At 44.3% G+C, this 25,003-nt stretch overlaps 1 protein-coding gene across 10 annotated transcripts in view; it reads left to right on the forward strand.

Annotated features, from left to right (window-relative positions):
- The window catches only part of PTPRM (protein tyrosine phosphatase receptor type M), a 799,041-nt gene that overhangs the window by 759,529 nt on the left and 14,509 nt on the right, over positions 1-25,003 (forward strand). For 6 of the 10 annotated variants that reach the window (XM_032421158.1, XM_032421157.1, XM_032421159.1 and 3 more), the window contains 7 exons: positions 12,218-12,334; positions 13,041-13,091; positions 16,901-17,055; positions 17,318-17,453; positions 19,405-19,554; positions 20,282-20,455; positions 21,469-21,600. In XM_032421158.1, coding sequence (XP_032277049.1) covers positions 12,218-12,334; positions 13,041-13,091; positions 16,901-17,055; positions 17,318-17,453; positions 19,405-19,554; positions 20,282-20,455; positions 21,469-21,600 — 915 coding nt within the window. The remainder of the gene's footprint in view (positions 1-12,217; positions 12,335-13,040; positions 13,092-16,900; positions 17,056-17,317; positions 17,454-19,404; positions 19,555-20,281; positions 20,456-21,468; positions 21,601-25,003) is intronic. The other 4 variants (XM_032421160.1, XM_032421162.1, XM_032421164.1 and 1 more) reach the window with 1 other exon arrangement.

A 25,003-nucleotide genomic window follows, 5' to 3' on the forward strand; every position in this document is an offset into this window, starting at 1 on the left:
GAATATTTGTGTGTTTATTGCTTACGTTCTGGCTTCGAGATCTGTTTGAATAACAGATGCATCTGCAGCTGAGCTCTGTTTTAATGCCCATGGCCTTAGGACCTCCCTAGCGCTCACTGTGTCTGCTCTGAACACCAGCAGCAGAAGGAAAGTATGGAGTCTGGATTTTCAAAAGGGAATGGTTCAGGGAAAAGACATGAGTGTCGCTTCCTCAAGAGAGAGCTGTCCACTCCTATTTCTTCTGCACTGTTACACATGAATTTTGTAGATCTAGAGCGGAATATTGCAGTGTGTGATTAGCTACCAATGGGACCAATTCTGTTGGTGTTCTATCTATATTTAATTTATGCAGGCCGTAAAAGATGCTCAGTCTATAATTTATAAACTTTCTTTTCAAGATGATATAATCGGACTACAGTAAATTATTATTTTGAGAGAAGGTATTCTTTTTAAAAGTTCTCAAAATTGCCTATCACAATCCACTGGTTTATCAAGGGACACAATCAAGCAATTTTACATTTCTGATCAGTGGCACCACCTCTGTCCCTTGCGTGCAGCAGGAAAAGGGTTTGGGGGAGAATGTGACTGCTTTAGAGAACTCTTGCAAGCATTTAATAAAGATAATCTATGCACACCCCATCGTGTTCTGTGTAGCTGCAAGTGTGACTTTTGCATCTGGAAGACTATCTCCTGGTTCATAGAAATAGTTATCTAACTCCCCCCAAGTCCATTAGAGAATCAGCATTGTTACTAAATGTCCATCAATCCAATTTGGATAGCAAATCTACTTAATTGAAAGGTAAACTGTGGTATAAAGGACGTGGAAAAATAGGTACAATTGTAAAACAAACTCATTCCACTAAGAAACACTTCATGGACTACTAAATTAGGGGATGATTTTGAAGAACATGAGTCTAAAGGAAAACAAATACCCTCAGAATGAAGCGAGGAGAAAACCACATAACTTTATTCTCCAATCTTACTGAAGGCTTATTATGTACTTTAAATTACAAAGTACTGCATTTTAAGGCTTAAAGTAATGAGGTTTCTTATATAAAATTTGATACCTATAATGCTCCCCCTGATTTCTGGAAAATTTATTCTGGTAGTGTTCCTGTAAATAAATATTTGTGTTTGTGTGAGAGAGTGTGTGTGTGTGTGTGTGTGTGTGTGTGTACACGTACCTGCATTTTTTAAAAGGCGAGCTATTCCCCTCCCTCACATTTGCTCACATGGGTAACTAGACTAGACTACTCTTTTGCAACTTTCACAGTCCCTGAACCTGATAAAAGGTTCTTCCCAGATATATTCATCACACACACACACACACACACTCTTGCTCACGCATCCTTCCCTCAGTTTCAGAAATGTGCTCTGCCTTGGGAACAGCCAACTGCTATTCGTTCTAAGTGCAGACTGTTGTGTCTTTCTTCTGGATTCTGTGTGAATTTTCACCGTGAATTAATGAATTTCCCATGGGGAAGACAGAATCAGTCTCCTATCTGCCTCACACGCCTCCTGTTTCCCTGCTGTTGTCCGTGTCAGAAACCTTAACCCCTCGGAGTCTTTGTTCGTCTCTCCTGTGGCTCTTCTGGTGGAACTCCTTAATGTGCGGGTATCAGGTGACCTCTCCACCTGCTATAGGGGAGGGCCAGAAAGACAGAAGGGAGGATCCCTGCCTTTAAGACATTTACAATCCAATATTAGAGGCATGACACACAATTGTATACCAGAAGGAACAAAACACCCTTGGGTACCATTTTGCCCTTCCCTGCCAGACAACAGGCCCCTGTGAGCAAAGAGTAGCTTATGTCCTCTGTGAATCCCGAAAGTCTGGACACATAGAAAGTATTGGAAATTAGTCAATAAGTGTTTTTTGAAGAAGTGGAAGAGGGTATATATAAGCTAGTGCAAAATAACTTATTTGCTACAAGGGAAATCTCCGCAGCCTTGAGATCATCCCATATTGCATCCAATTACACTGCCAAGAAACTACAGCTGTATGCTGCCCTCGCAGGTATACATGTGACCAGGGCTGTGCTATAAAACTCTCAGGCGAGTGTCTGTAGAGCACTTTGGGGGGCGGGGCTGCGTGGGCAGCAGACGGACAAGGCACCTGGGATAGGGCATCCTAGCCATCTCAAGGCTGCAGTAGCCCTCCACCTTTGTTCTGCTCACATGAGCACTTGAAAATTGCTTTTCCCCCTACTTTGCACATTGCTGTTATATCCTATTCTTCAATAATTTTTTTGAAACCCACAGTAAGTGATGTCCTATCTTGAATGCAAATTTTTTTCTCTTCTCTACTTTCTAGATCTGCTAACTTCATCTTCTGAGGCCTTGTTCTGCCTTGCCCTAAAGGCTTGGGGTTATCTGGCTGAGTAAATATGAGTGAGTAAATGCTGGGTGCCTTCCAGAGGAGAGGGCCAAATAATGCAGTGAGCAGTTTTATGACTGTACACAGCTTCTGTCTTTTTCAGTTTACCTCTCTTCACTCCAGACTGTCTCCTTTGAGATAGAAACAGAACCTGGATCCCTTACAATTCTCGATGGACAGAGAATTTTTATTCTAGAAAAGCATGATATATTCATCATCTCACCGAAGATAGAGTCTTTTCTGATGTTATAGGGTAGAGAAGCCAAATCAGGAGTGAGTTTGTGGGAGTTTCAATCCATTCAACTGGTTGAATCACATATTGCCCATACTCAGGATAACTTCTTATATGATGCTCAGTCAGGTATTAGGTGGGTCATCTATCCATGTCCCTAAATTCTTCAAAGTCTCTTGCTCTGTTTAGCGATTCCTGTGATAACCTAAGGAAGAGGACAGAGAACAGGCCAGGGAAGGCAGTGACTCGTGGTCATTCCTCTTTGGTGCTTCCTTAACCCCTAGAGCCATTGACCTTCCCAAAGAGATTCGCTGGAACAGGTGCATATTCTCACACTAGCTCAGGAATTTAGCCCAGATCTGTGTTTCTGAAATTAAAGTTGATTGTCGTCCCAATCCTGGCATCGACCATAGAGTGTGAGCTATTGTGATCAATAGAGCATGTGGCGTACCACACTTCTGAACCACAGAGGTGCTGGCACAATGGTAAGGGGACACAATGACAACTACCGATAAGAGCTTTCTCTTACGCCAGCCAATGTGGTGGGTCTTTAGGCCCTCACCGTGGCTCCGTGGTGTAAGCATTATGCTATCCACACCTCTCAGATAATAAACTGAAGATTTTAAACATTAAGAAACTGGCCCAAGGTTATGCAGCTAGCAACTGTCAGCTCACAATGAGAATTCCAGAACCACACTCTTGACCACTATGCTATATGGCTTCCCAAAAACCTCATTCTAGAGTCTTGTAATCAGGATAATTCTCAAACTTGAGATAATTTGAACAGTCATATGACCTACTCTCCTCATCTTCAAATAAGGAAACTGAGGACCAGAATGTTTCTGTGACTTTCACAAGGTCACATGGCTAACTCACAATACAGCTAGAATTAGCCCCATGCTCTCCTGCATGCCAACCAGGCCTCTTTCCATTACACCATGCTGTATTATCACTAAATGTGATTTTCTAGAGAGGTTACCTTTTTTATCAATGGTCCTTAAAAATAAATTTTATGCCTCTGCCTAGAAAAGTGTGTGTGTGTGTGTGTGTGTGTGTGTGTGTGTGTGTGTTGGGAGTCATGTTTTCAAGAACATTTCTGGTCTGTAAATAAGCCAGAGAGGTCGTATCCTGGCAGCCTAGGAGAGTCAGGAGGCCAAGTCCCTGAGCTCACCTCTAGGAACCCTGAGGTATATCCATTATGGTAATCACCCCATCTGGCTTCTGCAGGCAACCGGCCATTGTCTACTCCACAGCTGGTGACAGAGATGCCTGACACGTGAACCTGGGCAGTCACCTGCCCCTAGATCCCCCAAGCCCAGCCGGCTCATGTATGCATCCCCACATCCAGCTTGCTCTCTGCCCTTAGTAGCCCATCCTAGCAGAGCAGCTGGCTGGGCTGCAGAGAGCCCTGAGGTGGTTCCAGGGATCGCATGTGCTCTCTCAAAGGAACTAGTACCCTTTCAAAATGTTAGTCCTGCAGAAATCCATTTCCTGCGTCCTCCGCCTCTTCAACACCATTTCTGCTGTTTTAAAACCTAGCACCAAAGTTCAACCAGGACCCTGTCAGAAGCAGCTAGAGATCATGAAATAGGGACTGTTCCTACTGCTGTTCTCCCTCCCCCGCCACCCCGACAGGGACTCAGGACCACGCAGGCTTTCTAGAGATGACCCTGCCAACTTTCTCCATTTAGAATGCCTTCCCTGCCCCAGCCATCCATGGAAACTGCACTTCATCTTTCTGATCTCATCTGTAACGTGGGCTTCCTTGTGCAGCTTTGAATCTCTTCCTTTAGAAGTAATATTCCTTCCTATGATTTCCAATAGCCGTTTTCATTTTGTTAATTTTAGCAAACATTTACTTGTGCCAAGCATGTTCTATCTAAGAGCTTTAGGAACAAGAATCTAGTTAATCTTCACAAAACGTTATTATTATCCTCATTGTGCAGATGGGAAAATGGAACCACAGAGAGCATAGGTAACACTCCCAAGGTCACACAGCTGAGAAATGAGTCCAAGCTTTGAACCCAAACAGTGTGGCTCTGGGTAATGTGCTCATGACTACGAACCTTGCCTCTCACTCTGCTCTCAATTAGATTTGTTATTTACATGCCTGTCTCTTCACAAGCATTAGGACCATAGCTCATCCCTCTCTGTACTCCAGCAATGGCTGACTGGGTTGTACTCATGATGGGCTTCCAGGGCTGTCTGCATAATTGGCAGGCGGCCTCGATACCACTGCCCTGACCCAGACACAGGCTGGGCCACACTGAAGTCACAATGTGGACCCCTTCAGTTTCCTAGTCTGCCTCTTAGAGTCTCCCAGCTTCGGATTATGTGTTTATAAAATAGAGATAATACTGTGACCCCACAAAATTAGTGTGAGGTGGCATGCAATCCCAGATCATTCTAGAACTTAGAACAATTGTAACCTCCATATGGTCTAGTCAGAACAGTCTCATGACTTGCACAAAGTCAATAGATTTAAAACTATAAACCTGAAAACTCCTGTGTAAATCTAAATTGTTACCCCAGTGAGAGAAAATATGGATCCTTTTTCTCGGAGATCTATCAGATTTCACTCTAAGAAATGTCCCCTCAGGAGATATATAAATATAAATATAGATGTAGACATAGATCTAGATACATATATAATGTTATCATTGCTTAAAAGATTTCTGAAACTCATCTTTCAGAATGATATTTAGAGTACATGACACACACTTCCTATTCTCAGTGATGGAGAATCTCCCTCCTGTGGAAGGAGGACTTACCTTTGGGGAATGGCTAAAAGTCAAAGCCAAATCTACTGAATAAGGTGGGAACAAGCCGTCTGGATAGATGTGTTCCTTGGAAGAGCTGATGCTTTCTGATCTAGTTGGGTAGGACTCTTTCCATCCCCATGAACTAGAGAGAAAAGTAACAGGACAGATTCCCCAGATGGTCTGTAAGATGACCCTTATAATTGCATAAGGGCCATATTAGTCCATCCATTTCTTTGCGGTTGATGAAAAAAAAATGTTATGGATATGGGTGTCACACTTGTGCATTATTACAAGTATTGTATGTAATATTAATTAATGGGTGCGGTTGGAAAACCAGCTAGAAACCCAGGAGCTTTGGGGGGGAGGGGGGTGGGTGTTCAACAGAAGCTTGAAGATATGAAAGGGGGATTTACTCCGGCTATGAAATGCTTTTCGCAAATTCAGACTATCCAGACCTCAAGAAGTTTGGGATATAGTGCCAGTTTCAAAATGGTCTTCAAGGATGTTGTGCAAGGGAGGCCCCAGGGCCAAAGGAAGCAGGTCTGGAACTAAGAACTAGGAAACCTCTTATAAGACAGGTACTTTATGTCAGCTAATCTTCTCAACCTCCCTATGAAATCAGTGCTATCATCCCATATTATTTAGGAGTAAACTGAGGCTCAGGGAGTGTAAGTCGCTGGCTGCAACACCACAAGCTAGCAAGAAAAAAAGCAAATGCTTGTCCATATGACTTTATCACACTGAGACCTAAGTAATCTGTATTTTCAGGGTACTTAAATGAATGAATGTTTTTATTGCTGTGAGAGCACTGTAAAAAAAATTTTTTTTTGGTTATAATAAATCTGTTCCCTTGGAAACTTGGCTGGCAACTTCTCTTGGCTGGGGGCTCTTTTTGGTAACTGTGCTTCTAGCAGTGTTCTAGCTCTTGCTATCCCAGATCTCTATCAAAGCTGTACTCAGTTGGCCCCGCACATAGCTATTAATAGAACTGTGGTCACTCTTTCTTTGGATGGCTCTTGTTTAAAAAAAAAAAAAAAGGAAGTCTGTTGAAAACTTCTTGACAAATCAAAACTCTTAACAGTGACTTTTTCTTTTTCCTCCTTTCTACCTCTTTACAGTTGTGTTTATTAGATCACACTATGGTGCCCCCAGTTTAAGAGCTAACATTCAATTCCTTAAGCCTTCTTAATTATGAGTTTCTTAGCAAAATGAGTCCTAGGACCCATGCACAGTACACATAAATAGACCTTCACGGTCTGCCCCAGGCTCCTTCCTGCTAGCTGCTAAAGTTGGTGATAACAGAAGACACCAGGAGAAACGCAGCAATTTGTGATCCTGGATAAAAATAAGCAATGGTTTCAGAGTGTGCTTCTGTTCTTCCCGCTCGCCCCCAGCACCCGTTACACCCTCTCTCACTCCTAAAAAGGCAAGGTAGCTAAAATCATTGCAAAGCTTCCCACCTGTTATCAGTTCTCGAAGGCAGACCCAGCAAGACTGAAGAAAGTATAATCTGCCTTGAGTTCCCTCCCCGCAGAGAGCCTTGGACTGGGGATCAGCGCTTGGGTCTGCAGCCTCTCCCTTGCCCCCATCCAGCTCATTACCTGGAGTAAGTCACTTGCCCTCCCTGCACCTGCCTTTCTTCTGCTTCTTCACTTTAGGACACAAGAAACGGAAGGAATGAAGAGGACAGAACAGAGGCCGGCCATGGCCTGCACGGCTCTTTGTCTCCGGCCAATCGCTTGCCCTCTCTGAGCCACTATGTGCAGCCACAGTCGGGAGAACACAGTGATTCCAAGTGCTGAAACCCAAGCAAGAAAGCCTTCTGTGCGGCACTTGTAATGATCTTGAAAATGAGTGTTTGGAAACTGGCTGTCTCTGGGATTCCTCCCAGCTCTATTGGAGAGGAATCTCCTCCCTGCAAATCATAGACACCATTTCCTAAATTCTGTTGAGAGTTCATCAGACCCCCCTAGTGGAAGAATGGACTGCTCCCAAGTCCTCCCGGTCCCCAGAAGATGGTTTGCAGGAAAGAAGAGTAAAGGGGGCACTGGAGTTTCTATTTGCTTTTCCTTTCAGAAACCATGCACGCATGTCAAAGCTTTTCCTTCTTCCTTCTCCGGAGAACCCCCGCTTCACCTCTCCAGGCCCTTCATGGACTTCTTGCCCTGGAACTCCTGTGGTCACCTGTAGTCCAGATCACAAAAGTATCACTTAATAATGAAAAGAGGAATGTCCATATTTTTTTGAATGAAATGTCACTGGACCAGATGTTTTCATTGCGTGATACCACTTAACTGCGGTGGTTCCCAAACTTCTCTGCACTTCCGGAGTCACGGGGGAGCCACGAAGAGCTACTCGCCCCAGAAGTCATGATCTGATGGGCACAGAGCTTGGCCTGGGCTTTGGAATTTAATAACCACCCTCTTGAGGGACTCCAATGTGCAGACAAATTTGGCAGTCCCTCACCTCATCTTAGAACCTCTGATATAGGGACTAAAATCAGCCCCTCCCTCCAGACGAAGAGCCAGAGGTTGAGCAAACTTGAGAGCCTTCCCCAGGCTCAGTCCACCTTCAGGAGAGGGCTGGACTCTGCAGTCAGCTTTTGTTGTCTGAATCCTTGCAACTCAGTGTGTGGTCCGCACACAGGCCAGCAGCATCACCTGGGAGCCTGGCTGAAATGCAAATTCCGGGACCCCACAGTGAATCAGAAACTGGGGTGCAGCCCTGCTTGTTTTAACAAGCCCTCCAGGGGATTCTGATGCTTGCTGAAGTTTGAGAACCTGCTCAAGAGATGTCACGATGCCCTGATGGTAATGGTAATGTGCTGCCAGACTCAGGTGCATAAAGCCCCCAGGGGTCTTCTGCCTTCGTTGTACTTGGGATCAGCTGGCTGGTTAAAAATGACCAACCTCGAATAATTTTTTTTTTTTTTAGGCAGCTATAAATCCTGGAATTACTGTTTTCTGTACTGTTTCGTGTTTGTGAATTTTAAAGCCAACAAAGACACCCCCACACACACACTTGGAGGCAGGGGTTTCCTCATGCACCCCCGCAGCTCTCCCCGGTGATGCGCTGGCAGAGGCACCCAGGGGCTGCAGCCCGATCCATAGCCCAGTACCGCCACCACCAGGGCACCCAGGTAATTAGACGGGCCTGATCAGAGCCTCGCTTTCTGGGATGGAAACTGTTGCCTTAGGTAATTGGGATGCATGGGAGGCACAGCCTCTTCTAAAGCTGTGTGGGTAGTGCCAGGCTGCAAAAGGCAGCCAAGCCTGGCCGACGATCAGAGGAAAGAAGCATCTGGTTCTGCAGTTCCCAGGCTCCAACAGGTGCCCCCAAACCACTGGTCTTAACATCTCTGTATGCAGACCCTAGAGGCCGGGAGGTGATTCAGGCCCCAGATTCCCCAGGCACGGAAAGTCTGCCTCTAGAAAAGCATATGCTCCTCTTACTTTTTTTTTTTTTAGCAAAATAATAACTTGACACCAGCCCAAGCAGTTAAAAAAACACTAAAAGGAACCCAATTTAGAAAGGTTTTTAGTAGGCTAAAAACAGATGTGGCAAGCCATTTCAGGATATTCCGGGAGATGAGATGGAGAGGGCGGGCTTCGAAATGGCTCATCTGCCCCTTCTGGGCCCGCCCAGCCAGGTCCCCCTGCACGGGAGAAGGCTCTACCCATAAACAGGTTCTGGAAGGAAGCAGCCCCAAGACTTCCTTTCTGCTAATCACTGCTCTGCTCCTGTGATGCTCTGGTCCGGTGCGGAGTTAGCCCCCGCAGAGCGCTCCGAGCAGCCAGCGCCCCTCGTTCTCGTGCTTCTCTTGGAGGGCAGTGGCACTTGTCCCGCAGGGGCTCGGCTGTAGTTAGAGGCCCTCGGTGGCCCCCAGGACCCCACCACCGTTTCCTGCCGCCGACGCCTGGGGGCCCCCGGCTACATCTGGCGGCAGGGGCGCGGGGCACACAGGGGAGCTGGGGGGACCAGCAGAGCCAGCCATGGAGGGCCCATCAGGGTCACAGTAGCCTGTGGAACCCTAGCTCTCCCAAGGGAATTGGAAGAACCATCCAAGAGAGAAACGCTAACCCTTCAGTACATTGCAGGGACTTCTGGTGTCCCTGACTCCAAGGCACTGAAGCCCCTCACACCCATATTTGTTGAAAATCTGGGATGGGGAGGGTAAGGAGTCTAAAATGGAAAGTGACCGTGGGATACGTCCTACATTGATTGCATTCTAATAAGGTATCTTTATTAGATATGATGCACCCAGTATCGAACAGGATGCAGGTATGGGTGTGTGTTTTGTTCTCTTGTAATTTTCCGAGAAATACATAGGTTTTTGAATTGTATATTCTTTCCATTGAAAACTGTTTAATTTTAGAAATGCACATACATACTCCCTTTGTACCTATCCACCAGCTTCTGCTTGCATAACTGGAATCACTATAAGGTAGAGGCAAGTTCCCAAAATAGAAGGGACTCCTGTATGTACCATGTAAGCATCTTTGTTAATTAGCATTGTGAAAGTAATTAGGCATTCTATAAGTGAAATTAGGGTTGCTATCAAGTTAGACATCATCACAAATATGCATGATCTGCCTAGATTCACATTACGTCTAGGAAAGGAACAGGAGAAATTATCCTTCTTATTATGGAGTATTTTAAATGCAGCAAAGGTATCCATAATGTAAATCTTTGAAATATTATATATAAGCCATAATACTTATAAATATTTATACTTTCTAAAGTCACAGATAATGTTCCCATGAGGAAAAAAAAAAAAAGACTCCCAAAGAAAACTAAAAATTTAATGAGGACAGGGACTATCTTTGTCTTATGCTCCACTGTATCCCCAGCCCCTAACATGTCTGGCTTACATCTTGCCAAGTAAAGCTAGTAAGGCTTACATAGAACTGCACTGAATCGGCTACCAAAAAGTTTCTTGAGAAAGCAGCTAAGATAATGATCCCAGCCATGTACCACACTGGAAACATTAGTGTACCAAGGTGTTTGGCATTCTGGAAAGGGTCATCTCAGCCTATACTTCTTTTTGCAAATGCTCGCAATCTGAGATTGTCCTTCCTACGCTGCTCCTATGATTTTCTCCATGAGATCAATCCTATATGAATCTATTGCATGTTTAGTGTGTACAGGACACACTGGCGGATGTTATAAGGTTTGCGGAAATAAGTAATACAGCACCCTTCATGTGCGGACAGGTAAGAAACAGGATCAGGCAGTGTAAGAAGTGGTCCTACTCACAGAACAGGCATGCGTTATCAGAGGATCAAGAAGAGAGAGAGAGAGAGTGCTCTCATTTATGGAGCAAAGACTTTGAAGGGTCGTGTTATTTGAGATGTACTTTGAAGAATGGATAAAATCTTCAGCTGGGAAGGTACAAGTGGAAGGAGAACAGTCCAAGCAGAAGGAATGGCATGAGTAGGAGTTTGGATCTGGGCAAACCACTTGTCTTTGAATATAAAATATATGTGGATAAGAAGGACAGTAGTAAAAGATAGAGCAAAAAATGTTCGTTGTGGCCAAATAAATACATGCTGAGCCAAATTTAATTTCTATTTAATTTTCACAGGTAATAGTTGGAAATAGAAGCTTCTTAAAGCAGGGCAAGTGAATGCTACTGGGATTACACTTTGGAAGGGTTCTTCTGGATTGGTATGGGGACAGTGCCCACCCAGGAAGTACCAGAGCCTGAACTAAGATTGTGACAGAGGGAATAAAAAGTTGGAAAACATATTTGAGACATCATTCAAAAATAATCTTAGACTTGGCAATTGGTTTCGGAGAGAAGGAATCGGCAGACTGTGTGCCTGGATACCTGCAGAAATCATGGTGTCATTGACATAGGGAGTCAGACAAGGGCAGTTGATGGGGGATCAAGGATTCTCTTTTAGAGGTATTGTCTTTGTGGTGCTGGAAGGATCTCCACAGGAAATGCCCACAGAACGAGGCAGAAATTGAATTCAGCACTTGGAGAAACGGGGCCAGAGGTACAGAAGTCATCCACAGAGGAGCGGCAACGGGAGTGGATAGAGCTGTCAGAAATTCAGCACAGAAGAGCAGAGACTAAGGAGAGAGCCCTGGGGACGGCCACGTTGGCCCGGCCAGGCCTCCTCCTGTTCTTCCCTCCTTCCAGGCTTTCACTGAAGTCTGGAAGAGCTACAGGACAAAAAAAGCAATTTGCCAGAAGGGGCTAAGTCTAACAAATTTCTTCCACCTCAAAAATCTTTAGATTAGAGGCCTCTGGTAATATGGAAAGACTGCTCATATTTTACCAAGTTTTGTATATAGAATTTACTTAGATTAAAATGAATGTGTAATTTTCACTTGGGAAAACCACATAGTGACTTCCTTCTTCAGAAAAGAATCTCTAATCTTCACTTTCGGCTTGGATTTCCTGCTCACGCCTCCTCAAAATGTTTAGGCAACTTCTGACCTGGAAGGAATTTTAAATTCAGAGGAGCTAAATGTTGTAAACTACCTTTTATCGTTTATTTTTCCAGGCTCTTCCCTGAATAGAGATAAACAGGAAATGAATGGTCACAGTTAACTGGGATATTTGCAGTAGAAAGACAACTTGTTAACTTCAGACGATTTTCCTAGGCTCTACTACTCTTAGAACTCAAATTTTGTTTTCTTCTGGGGTGAGAAAAGAAACACAACTGATCTAAAAATTAACCTCGTTCTTAAGTGTGCAGCTTAACTTCTGTTTTTATGTGCAATTTTTATCCTGTAAATCACACTGTGACCCATCATTTGGGGAGCTCCAAAAGAGAAAACAAAACAAAACCGAAAAACACCCTAAATCCTTCATGCCCTTTGTGTTTTCTACAGGTCAAATGCTGCAAGTACTGGCCAGATGACACAGAGATATATAAAGACATAAAGGTCACCCTAATAGAAACAGAACTACTGGCAGAATATGTGATAAGAACATTCGCTGTCGAAAAGGTAAGTTTCACACTACTTTGAAAAGCTATGGTCAGGTGTTAGTAGGACTAGCCTCATTAACTTCCCTGGGATAATTTCTGTGTGGTCACACCTGAATGCAGGTAGGCTCTATCTAATGATGCCTCAACATTGCATCTTGCCTCCCGATTCTATTAATAGCTCAGTTCCATCTTTGAAGCGAGTCATTCCCATTTCATAGGAATCTGTATGTGGCTACAAAATCAAAGGATAAGGCCGATCTGTCTCTTTCCCTTTTCTGTTTAACCTGGTTGACATTGTTCAGCCCATCTCTCTTTCTTTGTTCACAGTTTGATAAATGTCCTTCATGTCGTATGTCCACATGGGTTTCCCAGTGCTGAGTTAGTATCAGTGCTCAGACCCAGGTCCTAACCCCTCCTGGAATCCCCCTTCTCCCTTGAGGCTTTTCAGGCCTATGGTTCCCTGTGGCCTGATGGATTTTGCAGGGGAAGCGACCTACCTGGAAACATAAGTAGACACGGGACACTCTTGCATGAACTGGTCCCTTCATTCATCCTCACTCTCATACTGGTTTTAGCCTTTGTACTTGCTGGTGTTGGATTGTGAATGCTGTGCTATATGGCTCTATGCTGTCTCATCCCATGTGCATGGATAGGGCCTCTTCTCTGGGAAGGTCTGTAGGGCATAACAGGGAATTTCCTTATTCCCCCTCTTTCTGCTGACATAGGGAGGGGCCGGAGGTGAAGCATACTGCAGTCCATCCAGAGAAGTGGCACAGGTAGGCTGTGGGGAGAAACACTCTGCCTTCCAATCCTCATCTTGCCTTTGACGAAGGGGACACACAGTTTTTGTCTCAGAGGTCCACAGACTTTTCCATCAAGAGCTGATTCCACAGAGCTGCGCCCTACACCGGATGTAACAGTTCTGTCGCAGACTGGTGTGGTGAAAGCTTGTCCTCATTCAGTAACAGCAAGTCACCTTGGAGGACCTGAGTTATAAGCACACTGCCGGGCGGTCGGCTCTTGGCCTTCCTCTCTAATTTTCCTCACATCTAAATGCACTTTTTGGATTAACAAGACCAGTTTTGGAAAATCAAGGAGATGGCGGCCTCTGCTTTTTGGCTAATTGACACTGATGTTTCGAACGACCTATCCCGGTTTTCAAATCCATATTTGTCATAGAATCACAAGGCTGAAAAGACTTCAGTTTATTTTAATGTTTCTCATACTGTTTAGCATTTTTTTTTTCCTCAGCCTGTCTTTTTTAATAAGTAGGCAAGAGGCTTGGAGACTTCAAAGAATGTGGAGTTCTGGTTGACTCAGTTCTTCAAGTTCTGAACCTCACACTTTGATGTCCTTTTTTTTTTTCCTTCTTAGGCAGGATTGGAAAAAAATGTGGAGAATTTTTGTATGGCTCTTGGCAAGAGCACTCATGAATAACTGCATTAAAACAGATAGTGATAAAAGACCCTCAATATTTTTTTTCTTTAAAAAAAAAAAATCATCCAAAGCCATCACTTAAACATGGAGTTCTTTGAACAATAGTCAGCTCTCTAATAAGCTGAAAATGCATCTCTGTTGCTAAAGGAAGGGTTGGTTTGTTTCTTTGCTCTTTTTTTAACCTCTTATTGTACTCTCCTACATTCCCAGCTGCACAGAAATGTTTCTGAAATACTCAAGTTATTTTAGTCCTCAGACAACCAGCAAAGAGTGGTGGAATGAAGGGAAGGATGAGGAGCTTATTAAGGATTTTGGAGAAATCAAAATGACATGTTAGTGATTTTCTAACTGAAATCTTTAAGGAAAACAAATCATTAGTACTTCTGTGGATCACTTCTTGTAGGTTTTAAACTTTCTTATTAGAAGAGAAAAGAAAAAAAAAAAAAACAGTCAAGTATATACTTTGAGAGGCCTGCAATTCTGATTCTATTTTGAGAGTATGTTGCATCAAGGGACCCAAGGTGAAAAATAGATTTGGGCTCTACTCTGCAAAACAAGCAGACACCGTTGCAATTTGAAACTGATGAGTTCTTGTTTTGCATGGGATTGTCATCTTTCCTTTCTCCTGCAAACGATTTTAAATAACAAAGTTGCCATCGTGTGTGTGTGTGTGTGTGTGTGTGTGTGTGTTGGGGGGGCGGGGGGGGGGGGTAGGGTGGAGCTCAAAAGGTCTCCATGGACCTAGGCTGCCTGGTGAATCGATCCCTGACTATCGTAGCAGAAAGGAAGTTGACAATGGCCACCAAAATTTCTCTCCACAGGAGGTGCCTCAGAGAAGGCAGTGGGAATATGGTCCCATATTCCAGTAAGGGCAGAACATGTAGTTGGTGATTGATTCATTCCATGAATATTTATTAAGCACCCACTTTGAGCTAGGCACTATTATCTTGGCTTCTTCCTTACTATTGTATTTACATGGAAAATGAAGTAAATATCTCCTTTTTATGTAGCATTAATACTTGTTACAACGAAAAGGAAACAAAAAATATAGTTGATATCAAGTTGGGATATTTGGGCTGCAATCAGTGATTACACGATGATTTTTCCCCAAAATATATTACAGAACAGCAAAAGGAGAAATCACCACATTGACGAACAAGAATGAGAATTGGCTCAGAAGCAATTGCCTTTGCTAATCTTGTCAACAGCGAACGTATTTAGAGGGTACAGGCTTATTTTAGGAAAACGTTTTCTGCATGCCACAAACTGACATTTACCTTGCTCAGAAAATGAATCTTAAGAGAGATCAGTTGGGGGCCCATCTCCTGATGGCTGGAGGATGCTGGAGATAAAATCTAACAAAGCTAGGAAGTGAAGATCTCAAAAAATTAAAATTAAAAAAAAAACAACAACAACAGTGTATGGGAGAAACTAATGCCCTTTGGTCCTCTTGGGAATAAATAAATATTTATTATAGGCTTTCCCACTTCATGGAGCCACCCCTGCCCCAGTCATCATATGTAAAGCTCAGGGGGCTCTCTAGGGGGCTGGAGGGTGATACAGGCTCAACCCTTTGTCTTCTGGCGGAGACTTTGGGCCTGGCCAAAATGTTTCCATGGTTTAAGTGATAAGAGATATGGGCTCCTAACCACCGAGTAGAATTACTCTGGAGTCACAGAACATATTTAGTAGACTAGACGACAGTGTGGATTGTCATATCTGAATCCCTGATGGTTTAATTCCTTAATGCTTAAACTCCATTAAAGAATAGCGTGAATTTCAAAGAGAAATAACACTTCAGCATTTGTGGGTTATTAAACTAAAACATATTAACACCTTGACAGCATACAAGTCTTATCTTAAAATCTGTAATTGTGTGCATCTTCTAGTCTTTCTAGGCACATTAAAATTCTGAGTTTCTTTTAAAAATTCTGAATTTCTTCTTTGCTTACTAAGTATGTATGAACAATGACCAATGGTGAATGTGACAAGGTTAGTGGGTATTTAACATTAAGATAAAATAAAACCAAACTCAGGGCCCAACACAGAGGTGGTCACCAAGTAAGAGAAAGGAGAAAGTCAAATTTGATCCCAGGTTTACAAATCAGCCTTGATTCTGGAAGTAATGTTTTCTTCAAAACAGATTTCTGTTTTACAACACAGCCTTAACACATAGGTTCATAGTTAGAAAAAAAATTGATGGATATAAATCAACTATTTTCAAAACAAGAGTAAATTTAAAAAAAAAAATTCTTCAAGTCTTTTTCCTTCTGTCTTCCATTCAGTTTAGGAGGGAGCCATGTTACTGATCTAACATAGAATTCCAGGAAAAATACCTCTTGATTTCCATGGTATACATTTATACATTATATATTATACATTTGCTGCCCTGGCTGTTTGCCAGAGGCCGACCATTATGGCCACCTGAAGACAGGAAACACTGTCTTCATACCTCTGTGACCCTAGCATCTGGAGTCATGCCTAAAGCATTGCATTCACTCTGATGGTTGGTGATTGGGTGAATGGAGTAAATGTTTACCCAAATTAGAGAAGCCTAACAAACTCGAGGTGCAAATGAAAATTCCTTCTCTGGCCTATCTAGTTGGAAAGTGATCCTCATTCATTCTTCCAGGGACGTTCTCTGTGCACCCACAGCATGTGCTCTGCTCGAGTACCTGGTACGAAAAGGTACCAGAATACAAAAGAGCTAAATAAGGCTCCTGCATTTCAGTAGCTGGTCTCAAGCCCACAAACACCCTTGAATTACTTCAGGTCCCTGTTCTGTGCCTCTCTCTCTGTGGACTTGCACTTCGCAGCACAGGCTCTAAGTGACACACAAACTGTTAATAGAGCCTGCTTTGTGGAAAGGAATTTCAAGGAATCAGAGATGCATCCATTTGCTGCAATTGCACCTGTAAATTAGCATTTTCCCCAAACATCACCTCCCTTGCACCCCCACCAACATCTTCCTACCTGGAATAAGGCTTCCCAAGTGTGTGTTAAATCTAAGAATGACCTTCTTCCCAGCAATGCATAGCTTCCTAGCCCTAGGCTTACTGACTGCTTAGGGGTACTTGACATTCTCCTGGTTGCTTATCATTTACTTTCCTTTGTTCTCTTCCTTGCCCTGCTGACCGACCGATGGCAGAGAGGTGTTCACGAAATCCGCGAGATCAGACAGTTTCACTTCACTGGCTGGCCGGATCACGGGGTACCCTATCATGCCACAGGGCTGCTGGGGTTCGTCCGGCAGGTCAAATCCAAGAGCCCGCCCAACGCAGGCCCATTGGTGGTGCACTGCAGGTAAGCAGAGCGCCTGGAGCCTCTCAAAGGAAGCCTCTCAGTGGGCAGGGGGTACAGGGGCTCCTTTGGGGTGATGACAGTGTTTTGGAACTCGATAGAGGTGATGGTTGCACAACACTGTGAAGGTGCTAAATGCCACTGAGCTGTACACTTCAAAATGGTTCCTTTTATGCAGTATGACTCTCACCATAGCAAAAATGTAAAAGAAGGAGAAGCACAGGAGTCCTTTTTCCGCAGCTGACAGGGCCCTCTTTCCACCCAGTGCTGGTGCAGGGAGGACCGGCTGTTTCATCGTGATCGATATCATGTTGGACATGGCAGAAAGAGAAGGCGTGGTTGACATCTATAACTGCGTGCGGGAGCTGCGGTCACGGAGGGTGAACATGGTGCAGACAGAGGTACTGCTGCTCCCTGCCCATCCTCGGGCTTGGTCCCCCGTACCCCCCGCACCCCATCTCCCACAGCCAAACGGGGAAGAAACGCTGACAATTCTGTCTTCAAAACTCCCCAGAAGAAAAAGTGATAAACCTGGCATCTCTCTTTCCTTCTTCCTCCCACCTTCCCTCCCTTCCTTCTTTTTCTTCTCCTTTCATAAACAAAAAAGACCAGGAGTCTCCCAGGTAATGGAATCTGCAGCCAGGAGCCTACATTTGCCCATGCTTCTGTATCAAGGGCCCCAGTAGAGTCTCTATATTAAGCTTCCAGGGATTCAGTACTATTTTTTTTATTATGTCTTTTAAACTAGCTAGTAACCAGAGCAAGACGACTCCTGAGAATAGCCAGGTGTTTGCCAAGTGGCTTAAGGCTAATCTCTGTACACTTTAGTCCAAATTCTGCCCACTGGCTTGGCATCAGGGGAATTTGCGCATTTTGTATAAACACTCCATACTGACTAGTACGTCTATAAATTAGAATTCAAGGTGTGTCAGGAATTTAAGTGTTTGAGAAAAAAAAAATTACATCCTGCCCCGAGGAACTTCATATTTTTACTTAATGTTTGCTTGTTTTAAGTAGGCATTACACCCACCACCTAGGGAAAAATGATTCATAAAGCAGAATGAAGGGGCACCTGGGTGGCTCAGTCGGTTAAGCATCTGCCTTCGGCTCAGGTCATGATCTCAGGGTCCTGGGATCAAGCCCCCCTTGGGTCAGGTTCCCTGCTCGGTGGGGAATCTGCTCCCTCTTCCTCTGCCTCTCCCCCCCCCCCCACTCATGCTCAGGCACACGTGCTCTTTCTCTCTCAAATGAATAAAATCTTTAAAAAAAAAAAGCAGAATGAAGAATAAATAAGAATCCCTTCCATTTAGATTTTGCATTCAAGTTTACAAAAGCCACTGGTTTCAAGTTTACAAAAACCTAATTCCATTTTCAAATAACCTAAATAAAAATAGCAGAAATTCTGCTTTCATCATCTTTTTTCTCTGGAGTAGGGATTCTTTGCTTTAAAGATGATAATGATAGTAATGTATTTTTTAATGTATTTTACAGCCAGTCAAATGTTGCCACATCCCCTTTCCTGCTTGCTCTGTGTCTGAGGTGTTACTAGGACTGGGCTGTTTTGAGAATTAAGAGTCCTCATAATTTGTTGAAATTAAAGTAAAAAGTAATGAGACTCTTTTTGCATCTCATGTAATTAAAGATCAATAATAAATATGGTAAAACTTTACTGATTAATTGTAGGGAAAATCTGTGCCATTTTAGAATGAGAGGGCCCTTTTGTAAGCTGTGGACTAGTGCCTACATATAAGAGCTCTTCTCCGGACACGTAAGGACTTTTGTAATTACCACATTAATGTTTCAAAAGAAGTAGTTCTAAGTGCTCGGAAATATTTATTTTCATAGGGATGTCAAGTTTCCCTGGACGTTCTCTGCACTGTTGACTTGGTTAGCAAATGCCTCTTTTCAGGACAGAGAGATGAGATTGTGCTCCTCTCCTCACCTGAAATATTGAGTCCCAAACTCGTGGGCTCAGAATTACAGAGGTAGTTAAGCCACAGCTACGTAGATGACAGTGCTTGCCCTGGGATTTATCAGTGTCTGAGTGGTTTTCATCAATCTGTGTCATGCTTCTCTGCATTGAACCCGTGTGTCTCTTCCTCCTGTCGTGCGCTACCTGTGGCCAGTCAGGATACGTGCCAGCCATCCCACAGGGGCATCAGCACTACTGGTAGCGGGATCCCCACCTCACAGTGGTCAGGTCCTTACACCTGGTTTCGCTGTGGGGGGAATGGATTGTCCATGACGGGCCACTGTCCCATTATCTTGTCTGCAGGGCACTGTCTTCCCTTCTCTAGTTCTCCCAATGCACCTGGTTTCTCTATCACTAACTCGTCCCCTCTGCTTCTCCAGGAGCAGTATGTGTTTATCCATGATGCCATCCTGGAAGCCTGTCTTTGTGGTGACACCTCGGTCCCTGCTTCCCAAGTTAGGTCTCTGTATTATGACATGAACAAACTGGATCCGCAGACTAACTCCAGCCAGATTAAAGAGGAGTTCCGGGTAAGTCATGCGAGGGGGAGAGGGAGCTGGCTGTGGCCTTGCTCCTTCAGAAGTCTCTCAAAGTCAGCTCTGGAACCCCTGAGCCAACACAGAGCTTGTCAACCTCAGCATTACTGACATTTTGGGCTGGCTAACTCTTGGCTGTGAGTGCTATCCGGTAGGACGTTTAGCAGCAGCCCCTGGCTTCTACTCCCTGGATGCCAGGAGACCTCCACCACACTAGCAGTGATAATCAACACTGTGTGTAGACATTGCCGGGGCCCCTGGGAGCAAAGGGACCTGGTTGAGAACAACTGGTCTAGCAGAGCCATTAAGCCCCCTTGCAGGCAGACACCAGGCAGTCCTACAGTGTAACATGGGTACAGCCAGACCGAGCAAGGTGCCCTCACCGTACTTGCTGGGCGGTCGGTCTAAGTGTACCTGACTCTAAGTCAAATTGTAGCCAACCTCTTCCCCCCACGCACCCAGATGTCCAGCCCTCGTCAGACCAGATGGCACGTAATCCAATCCTCCAGATCCACGGTGGCCCTTATATCTGATGGGCACCGTCTGTGGACAAAATCCAGGGGGGCGAAAAGGGCACTGAGTGGGGAGGGGGAGCAGGGGGAGGTGGGGGCGAGGAGCACCCGGTCGTCGGCTGAGGACACTCAGACCTGCCGAAGTGTGAAGGTGAGACGGGGCGACACGCAGCGTGCTCTTGCCCACGTGTCCACGTGCTGTCCGGTAGACCCTGAACATGGTGACGCCGACCCTGCGCGTGGAAGACTGCAGCATCGCGCTGCTGCCCCGGAACCACGAGAAGAACCGCTGCATGGACATCCTGCCCCCGGACCGCTGCCTGCCCTTCCTCATCACCATCGATGGGGAGAGTAGCAACTACATCAACGCTGCCCTCATGGACGTAAGTCAGCCCACGCGCCCTGCCCCGGAGGAACCGGGAAGCCCTTCATCGCGGGCAGCAGCCGGGAAGATGCGGCTTCTCCTTCCGCTCCCTGGCCCTTGTTCGTTCTTTTTGTTAAAGACGCAAACCATCTTCCCCACAAAGCGCATTTCCGATTCCACGTACGTTTCTGCGTCGGGGCCGACGACCTCGGTCTCCTGGAGACCACCAGTCAGGAAGTATTGATAAATCAAACATGTCCCAGGTACTCTGTGAGCACTTTTTTAACCCGCTGGCCAGAGAGCGAGAATAGCTATTAAGTCACTAAAGCAGAGAAGTGGGATAATATGGTTCGCAGCATTATTTTCATCCCCTGTCCTCCTCATTTAGGCAGTAATTAACATGGGGGAATAAATGGTCTGTCGGGACAGATAGCACACAACTCATTACTTCGTGTCAGTCTGTTTACTTCTAACTGAATGAACATTTGCTTGTTCGATTGATGGGAAAAGTAAATGGATATTTTCAAGGCTAGTATGGAAACTTGAATTCTGTTGGTGTGGTATCAGTAAAAAGGTACCTAAATTTACTTGAAGCTCTCCAGAGCTGTAAAAAGCATGTGTATCCTTCTGTGGCAGGAATGAGTAACACCGTCACCCATAGAAGTGACCCTCGAACAAATTTTAGGAAAAGCAGAAGTATTTTCATTGTACATACTTTGTAAAGTTACATTTTCTCCATTAAAATGCTTACGTGTAGGGCTGATGTTGCCTTTCTAGCAGATATATCAAAAAATTTGTAAGAGCTACTTATTAAGTTTTCTGGGTGTCAAAGTGAGAATACTTTATCATTATTATTCTGCAGATCAGTCTATATTTAGTCTGTTTTGGTGTTGACAGGGGTGCTGGGATTCAGCAGTTGTTAAATATGCCCAGAGTTCCGTGTCACAAATTTCCATGTGTACAAGATAACTGAAGCTTCCTCCCTTTCCATTTTCCTGGGTATATCTGGATCTTTCTTGTTTGTGTTTGCAGAGCTATAAACAGCCTTCGGCTTTTATAGTCACCCAGCATCCTTTGCCAAACACAGTGAAAGACTTCTGGAGACTGGTCCTGGATTATCACTGCACATCTGTGGTTATGCTAAATGATGTGGATCCTGCCCAGGTGAGACTCGTGCCCAGGGTCAACTCTGGGTTTGTTCTCCTTGCGCATCGAGAAGTGCAGGCCCCCGTGCCAGGTCACAAACGCCAGGTGATGAGTGGGAGCCGGAGCTGAAACGCAAATGTGAAAAGCAGATGGAATTAGGGATGGGGGGCGAAAGTAATCTGAAACCAAAAAGACGGATGGAGATCATAGCTGGTGGAAGTGACAGGCAAGACAGGGTCAGAAATTGGCTGTTCCCAAAGGATGGAAATACAAACTAAAGGGAGATACAGGGTAATGGGTGGAGTCAGAGCTGCGGGATGAGGATGTCACACCGCCTGCACCAGACAGAGCCAGCAAACCAGGGAGCCCCAAAGAAAGCAGAGCAGCACCTGACGCAGCCCCTCACCCAACCAGCACGGCTCACCTGGAGCCTGCAGGTGGAGAGGGTCATGCTGGGGTGACAGTGGAGACCGGCAAGTCATTTTAAGGGACAACGATTACTTTTGTCAACTCTTTGGTAAAGATAGTAAAAAGAAATGAAACCAGCACTTGAACACAAGAGAAGCTCAGAATGATAAATGCGGCTTTCCCCCAGCTGCTGCCCTTACACATAAAAAGAGAAAGAAGAGGGCTGTGTTGACTTGGGTACTAGTAATGGGGTTAGAAACATTCCCCTGAAGGGCCTTGTCAGCAGGCGTTGGCACAGTGGCCCTTTAGGAGCCGAATTTATTGCATTAGGGGATGGCGACGTCGGCTGCACGCTTAACCGCCATGACAAGAGGGCATTATGGGAACTGTGGACTTCCTGCGTTTTAAGAATAAACTTGTTCTGAAACTGAATTAATTTTCTATCTGGTAGAAACAAGTTTTAAAAAGAAAAAAAGGGGTCTGAAGTGTTTCAGCATCCAGCCTGGACAAGATTTTTCCTTCCTAAAATCCATTTTATTGTCGTCAATCTGCCATAAATTCCATGGACATTCACTTCAATTCTATAATGTTTTTAATTATGTTTGAGGCCCTACATGATATTGTTAAGGCTGTAGCCTGAAAGCTAGTGAATGAAATAATAATGATAATCCTTGTCCTCATCTAGTCCTTTTTGCTTAAGAAACTTAAATATTTTAGAAGTCTTCCGCACTGATTCCCTCCGAAAGAGAGATTGCAGCCATTTTTAAAGACAAGCAGACACCACAGTTCAGGGAACTTCAAAGGCCCAACTCAGAATAGCACCAGGGATCCTGATTTTCTAACTCACGGTGCCATGGGTTAAATTTCACTAATTTAAGATTCTTCAGCCAAAGACCATTAGAGGAGAAGTGACTATTCCCTCTTCAGAATCATTCCCTTTCCCCTAATGTGAATCCTGGAATGTAGTGATATACTGCCTTTTTCATATCAGTGTATCAGACATTAGTGATTTTGTTCTTTTTGAATGACAGTATTGGAATTCTAAAGCTGCATTCTAAACCCGAACTGTCTGGATTCAAACCAAGCCTTGGCCGACCATGGTAGGAGAGACAAGAGTCCAATTCCACTCGGCAGACAGAGCTGATTTTCAGAGTGAGAGAAAGAGGCTCCTGGGACACAGTCATTTAGAGAACACTAAACTGAGCGTTTGAACTTAAAGTCTCTGCAGTTGTACAAGAATAGCACTCAACTATTTTAAGTATTTATAGATCCGGTTCATGGACATGTTATGCACCATTTAAGCCATTTTCTACACAGTTTACTTGGGCTGAGTGCAGAATGTAGTATGCCAAGAACCACGTGCTGGCCCAGGCCATTCATATTTCTCTGGTGTAAGTGACGAGCTTTAACCAGGGCTTGAACTGAGAAAGCAAGCAGAAAGCACAGCTAGCTCAGTGTGGAGAAAAGTGGGCAGAACAGTTCAAATGTGCATGTTAGGGCTTGTGTTACCATCTCGACTTCCCGTCATAATGCCTGTTAATTTTAACAGTGGGTACTCTTGGGTATAAAGAAAAAATAAACATCAGCATGCTGTCATTTGACAAGGCAGTCTTAGAACTTGTCACCAGGAAGTGCTGGTAAGGAAGGGAAATTTTTATGGAAGCATTATTTTAAAATAAATAAATGTAATTTTTTAAAATACTATAGACTTAGCTAACATAAAAAGTACCCTTAGTTATTCCACCCTCATTCGTGATCGTAAAGTTCAAACCTCAACTTCTGTGTAATAGAGAGAGATTGCCATTTCAGTTGACCCGCTGTTGGCTGAAAACTATCTTGCAATCTTGGATATAAATCAACCTTTACAACTTTTGACGGTAAGATTTTAGATACTTTGGAAAATAAAAGTCATAAAAAAAAGGAAATTCGACAGGTGGATTTGCCTTTTGTGGTACATCATTCTGCTTAAAATGAGATAGGTTTTTCATCTGCTCTTGGCCCAATAGAAACCAGTTATAAGATAATGAAGTAATTCCCTCTTGGCCCCCCACAAGTCCCTTGGGTAAATCAGAAAGATAAAAATTAAACTCTACTCCCAAAAACATCATTAGATACCAAGTCCCAAAAGAAGTTTAATTTCAGACCTTAAAGGCCTATTAGCATCTCAGGACTTTAGGAAAAGTCTGTGAGAAGGAAAAGTCCTGGGGGTTCTCCCCACCTATCTGCAAGTTTAGCATTTCTGTGGGGTGGTAGCAAACACAGGTGCCTCTTTCGTAAGCCACCCATTCCAGCATCACGTTCACACAAAGTTCTGGTTACCCGGTATCACCAATACCTGGTGCTTGAAATTGTGATTTTAATTAAAATTACCTCCAGGCAAAAGAGCAAAGCATTTACTCTTATTACATCAGGTTTCCTAGATCTCAGCTGGGAGAATTTGGACAAGATCATGAAAATGCAACCCAACACTGTTATCAGTATCTTGTCACTGAATGGCCCTATACTCGTAAGTCTTCAGGCCAGTGGAAGCTTCCTTCGGTATTCCCAAAAGTGATTACAAATTACAAAGCAAGCCCACGTGGGGGAGGATGGAGATTTGGGTATCAGTAGGTACATGCACCATCTCAAGTATCTTAGCTCTTGTAATGGCACCCAGTGGCATCTCCCCGGGGCCGGATAAAGGCATGCAGAAGGGATCTTACAAAGGGATGCATTGAACAGCATCCACATGGCCTCCTTGGAAAGCAGAATGGCTCGTGGCTTCAAGATGCTTTCTGAGGAAATGAAGAAAAAAGTACTGGAAGGACAGGTGGAGCTGAGGAATCAGCCAACAAGAAAGTCCTTAAGCCTACTTGCTGGGAGGAAAAGAGAGAGGAAAGAAAATGAAGTGAATCGAGGAAGTATTAAGACTTACTGAATGTCAATAGTGACCTCATCCAAACCGTTAGGAGTCAATTTATTCCTTTTTTTTTTTTTAAGATTTTATTTATTTGACAGAGAGCGACACAGCGAG

Source organism: Phoca vitulina, unplaced genomic scaffold, assembly GCF_004348235.1.
Source record: "Phoca vitulina isolate PV1807 unplaced genomic scaffold, GSC_HSeal_1.0 scaffold24, whole genome shotgun sequence".
In the NCBI taxonomy this organism is placed as follows: Eukaryota; Metazoa; Chordata; class Mammalia; order Carnivora; family Phocidae; genus Phoca; species Phoca vitulina.